Source organism: Protobothrops mucrosquamatus, unplaced genomic scaffold, assembly GCF_001527695.2.
Source record: "Protobothrops mucrosquamatus isolate PMUCROS unplaced genomic scaffold, P.Mucros_1.0 scaffold384, whole genome shotgun sequence".
In the NCBI taxonomy this organism is placed as follows: Eukaryota; Metazoa; Chordata; class Lepidosauria; order Squamata; family Viperidae; genus Protobothrops; species Protobothrops mucrosquamatus.
In genome coordinates, this window is record NW_015386716.1 from 28,743 (window position 1) to 40,749 (window position 12,007).

At 40.1% G+C, this 12,007-nt stretch overlaps 1 protein-coding gene across 1 annotated transcript in view; it reads right to left on the reverse strand.

Annotated features, from left to right (window-relative positions):
- Positions 1–12,007, reverse strand: part of KHDRBS2 (KH RNA binding domain containing, signal transduction associated 2) — a 368,904-nt gene that overhangs the window by 15,950 nt on the left and 340,947 nt on the right. The window contains exon 8 of the mRNA XM_015815904.1: positions 2,834–2,892. Within this exon, the coding sequence (XP_015671390.1) occupies positions 2,834–2,892 (59 nt within the window). The remainder of the gene's footprint in view (positions 1–2,833; positions 2,893–12,007) is intronic.

Genomic DNA, 12,007 nt, shown 5'->3' on the forward strand with positions numbered 1-12,007 from the left:
TTCTAATAAAACATTATATATCCTTCTAATATGTCCTTTAACATCATCCCTTACTTGTTTCAAAAAATTCCCATTTTCCATAAAAAAAGCAGTTTTTTTATCAATTCGCCATCTCTCTTGAATTTGTCTATACACAAGCCAGGAAAAGTCTGGATACTTCCGTCTCAAAACTTCTATTGATTTGAGGCACCATTCACCAGTTATTATTGATCTTACTAATGCAAAAATATCTGAGGTATCACACAACAGCTTTGCGAGAAAGAGGAATAGCCATGGCCCATTTATTTATTTAATAAATTTATATGTCTGCCGATCTCATATACATGATGCTGGTGGTTAATAATTACAAAAAAATAAGGATTAAAACATAATCAAGAATTAAAAACATAAACAATTATAAACTAGCAGCTGAAAACAATCACAACATCCTACTATCAATATATCCAAGAAATGCCCCCCCTCCACACTACCAGGACCCAAGGGTTGATGGCGGAGACAAGTTTTTAAGGCTTTGTGAAGGTCCAGTCTGATTTTTTTTGGGGGGGGGGAGAGTCTCCAAAAAGCAGTCTCCAGGGGAGAAAAGGCCCTCTTCCTAGGTCCTAACCAGATGCAAAATTAAGAACATTGCAAAAGCAAAATTGTTGGGATGTTGGGATTGCAACTTGACCAGCCACAGATTGCACACCACCTTATCTACTTAGTTACTGAAAGGGACCTCAGTTGTACTGTATACAAGAGAAAGAAAGGCAAGGACAGGAGGATAAACTGAATCAAATTAGACAGAGGGCATCACAAGACATGGAAAGTAGAAAGAGTTCATGAAAAAAAAATGCCCAGTGGACTCAGAAGTTCAATTATAGTTCCTTGTCATTGTGGCTTTACAGATACATTTGATATTACATGTGGAAGAAATGCCATTTCTCATTTGCTGGTATCTTTGTTGACATTGATCTATTAGGAAATCACGATTTTAAGTCAAGTGTGAAAGAAATAAAACTTTACATAGGACACATACACGCTCAGCACTCCAACAAATGTAATTATTTTTGAAACTGTCAACCTACAGGAATATTTGAGCATCATTTGCCTTGTTCTGTTTATTTTCATAGGTAGTTTATTCGCCTGCTTTCCTGGACTCACTTGCAATATTTTAAGAAGATTCCAACAGAACAAAACCAAAGGTATTCCTCCTGGCTCTTTAACAAAAATTCCATGGACAAAGTATTACTGCATAATGATGAAGAGTTAGCTAAAATTAAAGTAATTTACAGGTTCTAAAGCAGTGGTGGCGAACCTATGGCACGGGTGCCAGAGGCGGCACTCAGAGCCCTCTCTGTGGGCATGCACGCCGTTGCCCGAGTCCTAGGCCTTCAGCTGGGTTTTATAAAACTTTTTCGCTTTAGGCCTCCGCCGCCGTGTGCAAAAAAAAAAAAAAAAAGGTTCAATCAGTCAATTTCAACTTCTCACGGGAAAAAAAAAGATCTTGCAAAGTTGGAATTGATTGATTGAACTTTTTAGCCCCACCCAGTCTGCCGTTACCACCGCAGCCACGTCCACCCAATGGGCCACGCCCACCCAATTGGTCACACCCAGCCAATGGGCCACACCCACCCGGCACTCGACGATGCATAAGTGGGTTTTGGGTTGCAGTTTGGGCACTCAGTCTCTAAAAGGTTCGCCATCACTGTTCTAAAGCATAGGAAATATTTTGAGGTCAGATATTATCTAGATAAAAATGCATTTTCACTGGCAATATGTTGCATGGATTTTTTTTCCCAACCTCAGAAACATGCAAACTATTCAAAGTTAAGAACTTTAAAGCTGCAATAATCCTGTCATAGTTGGGAAAGCAGGAGTAACTGCACATCACCCCTGCTGAGACTGGAGCAAAATCTCAAGCTCAGAGAAAATGAAATTCACCTCAGAAACCTACTCTTAAGGGTGGTAGAAGCCTTCATAATCCTTACTACTCTGAAAGCAGAGCTTTGCTGCAGGAAGGAAGGAAAAAGTGACAGTGTAGGAATTGCTTTAGACCAGAGGTAGGCAACCTTGGCTCTTTTATGACTTGTGGACTTCAACTCCCAGAATTCCTGAGCCAGGAATTCTGGGAGTTGAAGTCCACAAGTCATAAAAGAGCCAAGGTTGCCTACCCCTGCTTTAGACTATCTTGAAGTGATGATTTTTAAGGGGAGAATTAAGCTCATGCTTAAATCTTTTTTTTAATGAAATCAATTGAATTTAAAATATTTAATCTCAGCTGGATTGAACCCCTCTCTGACTGTTATCAATTCTAAAGAGTGAATAGTTTTGTAGCGTTAGGAAAACTAGTTGGGGAACCAGCGGGCCACTTTATCTGAAATATATAGCTAAAGCAAGATCTTGCTCAAATGGAAAGTAGTCCATATTTACATGGTAACCAGTGCAACAACAATAGAAAATATTGCTGTAGCCTCCTAGCCCATGAAATCTTGCTTCCTACGGAGAACAGGAATATGAGATAGCTGGTACATATAAAGTTGCTATTTACATCAGTAACATCACTGATGCTTGTCACCGTGCAATAGATTTGGACATTAATCAGCATTTTCACCATTGCTTTTGAAAACTGATCCTACCCCTATGATTAACGTCATTGCAAACCTCTGATCAAAAATGATTTGTTTGCTTTTGTGACCTCAATTCCACAAGTTACATTTTACTTCAGAATGACATAAATCAGCTTAGCCTGCCCTCTGGGGAAACAGGAAGTGAGAACGTACAAGTAATTTTGGCTTGTCACTGAATGATTGCTTTTCTGATTTCACACATTTACCAAAAATAGATCAAGCCTTACCGTAGCTGTCATAGGCATCTTCACTTGTTCCATGACCATAGTCATAATATTCAGGCAGACTGCAATAGATTTAGACAGCGAGTAAAAAAGTTATTGCACAGGGAAAATGGCTCAGTTGAAACAAAACATTAACTAAACTTGTTATTTTTCTCCCTTACTCCTTTTATAAAAGCTACGATGGTGAACCGTTAGCTGAATTATAAAATAAGTGAACACAAAACACAGCCTGTTCCATTGGCCCTCATTGTCTCTTAAATAAAAACAATTCTTATAGCAATGGTGCTTTGAAGATTTCAAGAGAAATGCGTAGAGTGCACATTTTGTATCTTCACTGCCAGTTTGCCAGGACATTATTTATATAATCAGTTTTTTTTTTCATTCTCAGTTAACCTGAACTAAAAATGTCAATTACCAATTTGAACAACTCAATTACAATATCTAGAGGTGTGCATCTTTCTGGTGTAAAATGTGACCTTGAGAGTCTTGGGATATTTGCATGCTACAAGTGATTTTTCAGGCGCCATGGAAAAAAGTCACATTAGATTCCAAGCTGTAAAGAACTGGAAGGATATAAAATTCATTGCCATCATCATCTTATGCTTAGCAATAACTTCCTAATCAAATTTTCCCAATAAAAATTGTAGAAGAAATCTGAGCACCACGACATGGCAAATGTGTCAGCAACACAAAGGACAATTTGGGGATACAAATCTTACATTTTAATAATGTTGGAAAGATTGTAAGCATCACTAAAGGGAATCAAAAATAGCAGAAAAAACACTTTTCATAGTAGGATCCCTTATCTCTAGTAAGAGTAATATGTCCTGTCATTCTTCCTCTCTGCTAATCTTCATCAGTTTGTGAGGCCTGCCTTTTACAAAAGCTCATGTTAGTGACACAAACTATAATAAGCAAAGTTTAATGTTTATTACATTAAATTGTGTTTTGTTTTCTGAAACAAATGCCCAGTCTATCTGGCTTTATTTGTACATGAAACTTCCTGAATCACTGTTATTTATTGAGTAATTACAATCAAAATAAAGTGCTACAATTGTAATTGTATAGTATTTGGAGTCTTGTTGCTATTCTTTGCTTTTATTGGGAAAACACACATTGTTGTCCGTACACCTATATTGCAAATGTTTTGGGTTCTGAAAAAAAAAGTCTGACTAACACATCTCAGCAAGATAGCACAACTCAGTAATTCACAATATGTAACATCTCAACTACTCACAGAAATTTCTTTATAGAAACACCAAGAAATCATAATTACTTTTTATGTAGTTGATAATAGGTTAACTCAAGTTATACATGTTGAACTACTTACATAGTGGAATAAATGGCTTAAAAAGGTGACTCTATTTTAGATTAGATTTAGAATTATTTTAAAACTAGTGGTCTACATCAGTGATGGCGAACCTTTAAGAGACCAAGTGCCCAAACTTCAACCCAAACCCCACTTATGTATTGCCGGGTGCTGGGTGGCTGTGGCCGCCGGGTGGGCATGGCTACAGTGGTCATGGCAGATGGATGGGCATGGCCAGCTCGATGTTGCTCCTGGGGAGGGATGCCTGTGGGGGTTGGGCAGAGTTGGGGAAAATCCAGGGATCTCTGGCGGGTGGGGCGGTGGGCAGGAGGCTGGTTCTGCGGGGTGAGGCAAGGCAGAGCGGAGGTGCCATATCACAGGGCATGGCAAGGCAGGGGCCAGGGCTGCTGCCTGACACCATCGGCCCCCGCACACAGAGGCCAGCAAGCGCATGGGTGCTGGGATGCATCTGGCCACGTGGGACCTCAGCAAGTTAGCAGGTGGCTGGTTGAAGAGGACGGTTGCCATCTCCGGGGCATGGCGCGCGTGCCCACAGAGAGGGCTCCGAGTGCCGCCTCTGGCACGCGTGCCATAGGTTCGCCACCACTGGTCTACATCATTAACCTGATGGAAAATCCATGGCTCCAAATCCCAACACGGATATAAACTACCTTCAATTTATATTAATGCATGTGAGAAAAAAATGCTAGCAATATCAGAGCCAGTTTGGTGTAGCAATGAAGGTGGTGGCCTAGAAACCAGGTGAGTGAGTTCTAGGCCTTTCTTAGGCATGAAATCAGCAGTGTGACTTTGGGTCAGTCATTCTGTCTCAGCACAATCTACCTCACAAGGTTGTTGTTGTGGGGAAAATAGGAGGCAGGAGAATTAGGTATAGTTGCTACCTTGAGTTGACCAGATATTGAAAAGGGCAGGATAAAAATCTAATAACAATAACAGGCAAAAGGAATTGATAGGACAACCCCATTTTTTAAAATGCCTTCCAGTCAATCTTGTCTCCTGGTGACTGTCTGGGCTAGTTTCTGCAGTTTTCTTGGCAAAGTTTCTTCAGAAGTAGCTTGCCATTGCCTCATTCCTGGGGCTGCGAGACAGTGACTGGTCCAAGGTCACACAATTTGCTTTATATCTAAGGCAGAAACTAGAACTCACAATCTCCTAGTTTCTGGTTCTTAATCACTACACCTCAATGATATCTGTTATTTTTTTTTCTTTCTAGTTGCATTTATTATTTCACACTTGCAAGATACCCATGGATTGTTTGATTTCAGAAAAAACACCGACTTCCATTTTTTTCTAATTGTTCTTGTTTTAACATTCGTGTCCGACTCTTGGCGACATTATAGGCAAATGCTCTCCATGCTATCCTGTCAAGCACAGATTCTTTCAGTTCAAAGATGTTCATCTTTGTATCAGGTTTTTTTTCCTAACAGGAAACCATACATACAAAACCATACCTACAGAACAAAATGGGAAATTGTATGTCAATATGAATATCTGCTTTCAGATAACCTTTGAGTGAGAATGCTTTAGTGCATTTTTCAAGGAAGTATTACATTAAGGGATTCAAGAATTTGGGACTCTCAGTTGAGATAAATGTATTTAACTATCTTCATAATTTCAAACGATATACCGATTAATGTGATAACTATTTATCCAATCAAAAATCCCAACTGGAAAAAAACCCAATATCAGCTGAGTGAGATTATAAGAAAATCTACCCTGAGTGTGTCAATACAAAACATGCACTTCCCAGTTCAGTGATGGTGAGCCTATGTGGTGATACGTGTCATTTTTAGTGACACATCAGGCCTCCTGAACCCCTTATGTGGCCTGAAAATCATGTGAGAAGGCGGCATGCTTTCCCATACTTTTCAGAGGCTGCCAAGCCATGCAAGAACCTTCTGCAAAGTTTTCAACCCTTGTGCAACACAGAGCTGCCTCAGGTAGGCTTTCTGAAAAATATTTATGATTATGTAAGTATTTATTTATTTATTTATTACATAATCAATTTAAATAATTATTTTGTTATGAATTGTTTCTCTTTGGTCAGGTGCAGGGTGTGTGGGTGTGTACTGTATAAGTGTGTATGTGACATGCCAGCAGACTCAAGTTGGGCATTCTCTGTATTTTTGATATGCCATGATGGCATGGTTTGCCATCATTGTCCTAGTTCAGTGGTGGCGAACTTATGGCACGCGTGCCAGAAGCGGCACTCAGAGCCCTCTCTGTGGGCACCCGTGCCGTCGCCCCAACCCCACCTCCCCCCATGCCCCCCTCCTCACCAGCAGCCCCCTGGAGGAGATTCACCCCCAAGCGCGGCCCGCACAGAGCAGCGCAGCCAAGGATATGGCGGCCAGGCAGCGGAGACAAGACTCCGCCCTCGTGCCCCACCACATACAGATGATGCTGTGGGGTGCGGACGGAGGGCATGGCTGCCATGGAGCTGCTGGGCTGCCTGGGCGATCTGCGGCGGGCCATGGAGATGGTGGGTGGCTGGCTGGGTGGGGCGGGGCAGGGGCAGAGTGGAGGTGGGCAGGGCAGGGGCAGGGTGGGGCCAGTTTTTGGGCACTCAGTCTCTAAAAGGTTCGCCATCACTGTCCTAGTTGTTGAGATATGGCAACAATATGGTCGTTTATAAGATAGGATCTAGTTGACATTTCCTAGCTTGCGCAGAACAGCATGTATCAGGGGCTTGGGGTTCTGCTTGTTGTATACAAGCTAAAACGTGCCAAAAATTGCATCCAATGCAGCATGTGGCATAGGTAGAACTAAGGCTGGTAACCCACTTTATTTCTTACTTGTATTACTAAAAAAAAATTATGTGCAAAAGTTGGTCAAAGTCACGAAAGGGAATATAGGTCAATACCTACAGACCTGATGTGAAGGTAATGTTTTATTTATTTATTTATTTTAATATGCTGCCCGTTTCACTGTTGAAGCAACTCTGGGTGGCTTAGAAAAAATGATAAAAAGATGATATAAAGCAATTAAAATTAATTAATAAATAAATAGGAATATCATAGCATATGGAAGACTGTGACTTGGAATGCAAGAATAGTACCTTATAAGAGCTTATAATGAAATGAAATGACTGAAAGAAAGAAAGAAAGAAAAAGATATGTTGCCTGTTTGTGAAATTAAAAGTAGAATACAACAGATCCGAATGAAAGTGATCTGATCTTGTGGAGTGAAGTTCATGAATATATGTAAGAAATTGAAGGGTATTGTCAGACATGAAAGACCAGGACCACATGTGGAGTTGCAATGAAACTCATTTATTATTACTTATGCTTATGAAAAGGGATCTATTCAATTAACTGCTAGCTCTATTTTGATGCTAGATAAAGGTCAATGGAATTCAAAAGTGGATGAACTTAGTCTGTTTATGGCCATGTAGAGACTCTAGGCTGATTCCTCTTTTGACTTCGCCTTCAGGTTCTGCCACCCCTTCTCCTACAGGTATGGGTTTAATTAGAAATGAAGGGAATAAATATATTCCAGAAAGTATAAATTGGAGTCAAGATTATTGGGAGTATGTGGTAATCGTTACATGTTAAGCTCCAGTGAACAGTATTAATGAAAGAACTAAAGATGAATTTTTGGGAAATAAAGTGCAACGTTTTAAATAAATACGAACTGGGGACAAAAATTATTCTGTTTGGTGATATGAATGGATGGATGAGGATGAGACAAGAGAGAACAAAATATGATTGGTCATTTGGAGACACAAGAATAAATAAGAATGGTGAATATTAAGTCAGTATCTACTTAGAAAATGTGGGGTTTTTTTTAAAAAAAAAGTAAGAATGGTGACTGTTTAGTGAATATCTTCTTAGAAAAAGAGTTTTTTTAAATACATGATCTAAAGATAAATCTATTCATTGATACACATGATTTGATATTTATGATAAAAGATTGAAAGATTCAATGAATGATACAGGGGTGACGAGAGGTTGTGAATATGGAATACAACTTTTTGATATTGTCAAGTGTGGATACTGAGAAAATGGGTATGAAAGAAAAAGGAATAAAAGAAAGAAATGAGATGGAATGTAAGTAGAACAACTGCAAAAGATGTTTTCCATGAAATGACAACTTTTAGGGGTACAGCAATGACAGGAGCAAAGATGGTTCATAAGAACAGAAAAAGTGTAGAGAGACAAAGTGAATGGCATTGATATAAGTTAGATTTGGTTAAATTTCCTTTTCTTTTTCTTTCTTTCTCATAGTTCCCTCTTTCATTTCTTTTGCTCCAACACTGGAGGCTTTTAATTGGAGACTGGACAGCCATTGTTTAAATTGGTATAGGGTTTCTTGCTTGAGCAGAGGGTTAGAGGGCTAGAAGGCCAGCAGAAGGCTAGAAGACCTCCAAGGTCCCTTCCAATCTGTTATTCTATTATTGTGCTTACCCCACCTTACTCTTTTTCTGAGGCTCATGTAAATTGCATATCCGAGACATGAACAGCCTAAAGCACGGGTGTCAAACTCAATTTCATTGAGGGCCGCATCAGCATTGCGATTGCCCTCAGGGGGCCGGGTGGGTGTGGCTAGGGTGGGTGTGGCCTACTGGGTGGGCGTGGATGGAGTGGGTGTGGCCTACTGGTGTGGCCAGCTGTACATCGTTCGCGTCAAGGGTGCCTGTGGGGGCCTGGGCAGGAGTGGGATAGATCTGAGGGTCTCTGGCAAAAGGGGATGGGACCAGGGCAAGTGCCAAGGCATGGTCCACTGGAGGAGCCTCACTGTTCCTCTCAGGCCATGCAGGGGGGGGGGCTTATGGAGCTAAGACTGAATGCGTTTCAGCATAGAGGGCCACCACAAAATTGTACATTGGCTCCTGGCTGGCCTGAGCCAGGGCCAAGGCAGAGGGGGCCGTTCCCTCACTGTTTCCAGGGTGGCTTCGTGGGCCACATGAAACCACTTGGCGGGCCGCATCTGGCCACCGGGCCTTGTGTTTGACATGTCTGGCCTAAAGTATATATACAAACATACCATGTGTCAAATTTCTGTTAAAATATGTCATCTGAAAGAAAAGTTTTGCACAATAATTTTGTATGACAGTATTAATCATCTCCTTGGCTAACCTTTGCTGAGGAGCCTCATTTTAACAAAAACTATGTTGGAGCCTCTTGTTAATTTCTGGTTGAAGAGCATGATTAATTCATATTATCACAGCAGTATGGATACTGTGTATCAATGAATAAATGTATGCTTAGTCCATGATTCCTGCTCTGTTAAAGCAATGCAGGTGTAAATGATCTTTTACTCACCAATGGATAACCGTAACCAATCCTTTGGAATTATAAAGTAGAGCTGTGTAATCAGATTCAATTCCAAATAGATACTGCTGAGTAAAAATTTCAGACAACTGCAAACACACTACCAAGCACTTTTCTCTGGACACGTGTCCAAAGAATTGCACAGTTCTTTTAGAAAGATGCCAATATAATACCTTTATATAAATCAATGGTGTGATTGCATCTGGAATATTGTGTGAAGTTTTGGCCGTCACACCTAAAAAAGGATATAGTTAGAACAGGGGTTCCCAACCAGGGGTGTTCGCCCCCCCCCCTGGGGGTGTGAGATGATATTCCAGGAGATGCGAAAACTTGATTTTCAAAATTATAGTGTATATGCATAATTTGTTGCTGTTATTTTGAACTTTTGTAAGGGGTGCAAGAATATATCAGAAGTGTTCTAGGAGTGCGGGGTAAAGAAAAGGTTGGGAGCCACTGAGTTAGAAGGAACTAGAGAAGATTAAGAACAGGGTAACTAAGATAATTAAGGGGCTGGAACAATTTCCCTCTGAGGAAAGCTGGTTGCACTGGGGGTTTTTTAGTTTAGAAAAACTAACTGTCTCCTCTCATTCACCTCCTTTCTAAACCAAGAATCTCCAAAGTTGGCAACTTTAAGACTTGTGGACTTCAACTCCCAGAATTCCTCAGCCAGCCAAGTCTACAACTCTTAAAGTTGCCAACTTTGGAGGCCCTGGTTTAGAAAGGAGGTGAATGAGGGAGGACATGATTGAGACATACAACATTATTCTTGATGTGGCAAAATGCACAAGTAAAACTTATTTTTTCCTTTTCAAACTACAAGAATCACAGGTCACTCAATGAAACTGATTACTGAGACAAATAAGACAAACAAAAGGAAACATGGTTTGGAATGTCCTGCCATGAGTTGTGGTGGTGGCGACCAGCTTGGCTGGCTTCAAAAAAGGGCTGGGTCAATTCATGAACATCATGGGAATCAATGTCTATTAACCTGGATGGCAGTATGACTACCTTTGAAGGTCATCTGCTGGGAGATTGGTAGGTGTCCTTGTACAGTTGGTTGACCACTATGAGACAGACTGTTGGACTGGATAGCCAGGAGTCTAATCCAGCAGTAAATAGTGTTTATATTCTTAGGTTAAGGAATTACTTCTAATTCATCAGGTGTGATCTCTTTGGACAAATGGGTAATTATATAGAAAATCTACTGTTATTTAGTAGAACTGGGACTAAGCTTGCATCACTGTTCTAATGTGTGAAAAAGAAGCACAGAACAAAACTGTTAATGTCACCCATCTGCCATTTTTCCTTTCATTGGTTAAATTATTTCTCTCTTATTTCTCCATAACAGCTAATTGTTCTTAGATATTACAAAGATGATAAGTAGGGACAATTGCTCTATTATTACTAAGGAAAAATTTCCTGATAGTTAGAACAATTAATCAGTGGAATGACTCACCTCCAGAAGATGTGGGTGCTCCCTCACTGGAGGTTTTTAAGAAGAGATTTGACAACAATTTGTCTGAAATGGTATAGGGATTCTTGCATGAATAGGAGGTTGGACTAGAAGACCTCCAAGGTCCCTTTCAACGCTGTTATTCTGTTCTGTTGCTACTATACTATCATCATCATCATCATCACCATCACCATCCATGACTTCATTTTACTAGATGAATGTTTGCTTAACAAAAGGAAATTTGCTAATTCCTGTGTGTGCCTCCTATACTGTCTACCAGCATTTACTTTCCCTGGCATTTCCTTTTCTTTAAGAATAGAAGAAGTATAGTAAAGGTCTGTGCTATTCTATCTTAGATCCACTCATGTAGCAAAATAGATTCAATACTAGATGAGATAGAGACAGACATGTAGCAAAAGAAACACTGAGGATTTTTTTAAAAATAAATTTTTTTGACAGGGGAGTAGAATGAATGAAAATGGGGGTAGTATCTGAAACAGATGAAAACCAGAAGACAGACTGGACATAAAAACTAAAAGTCAGGAAAAAAGATAGTTAAGAAAGGATAAATAAAAAAGAAAAAGAAAAGGATTACTTAAGAAAGAGTGAAGGGCTGCAGGGTAAATCTAAATTTCCATCTTTCTTGCTCTCACCCACTAAAATGCCTGTCTAACATTAATTCTAGCAGAAGGAAGAAAAACAAACTATAGTCCCTGAAACACACAAATGTAGGTAATCCTTGACTACAGACACAATTGAGCCCAGAATTTCTGTTGCTACGGGAGACATTTGTTAAGTGAGTTTTGCCCCATTTTACAACCTTTCTTGCCACATTGGTTAAGCGAATCACTTCAGTTATTCATTTAGTAACACAGTTGTTGAGTGAATCTGGCTTCCCCACTGACTTTGCTTGTCAGGTCGCAAAAGGTGATCACACATGACCCCGGGGACACGGCAACTGTCATAAATATAAACCAGTTGCCAAACATCTTAATTTTGATCACATGACCATGGGGATGCTGCAACGGTCATAACTGTGAAAAACAGTCATTTGTCACTTTTTTCAGTGCCGTTGTAACTTTAAAAGGTTCCTAAATGAACTGTTGTAAATATATATATAT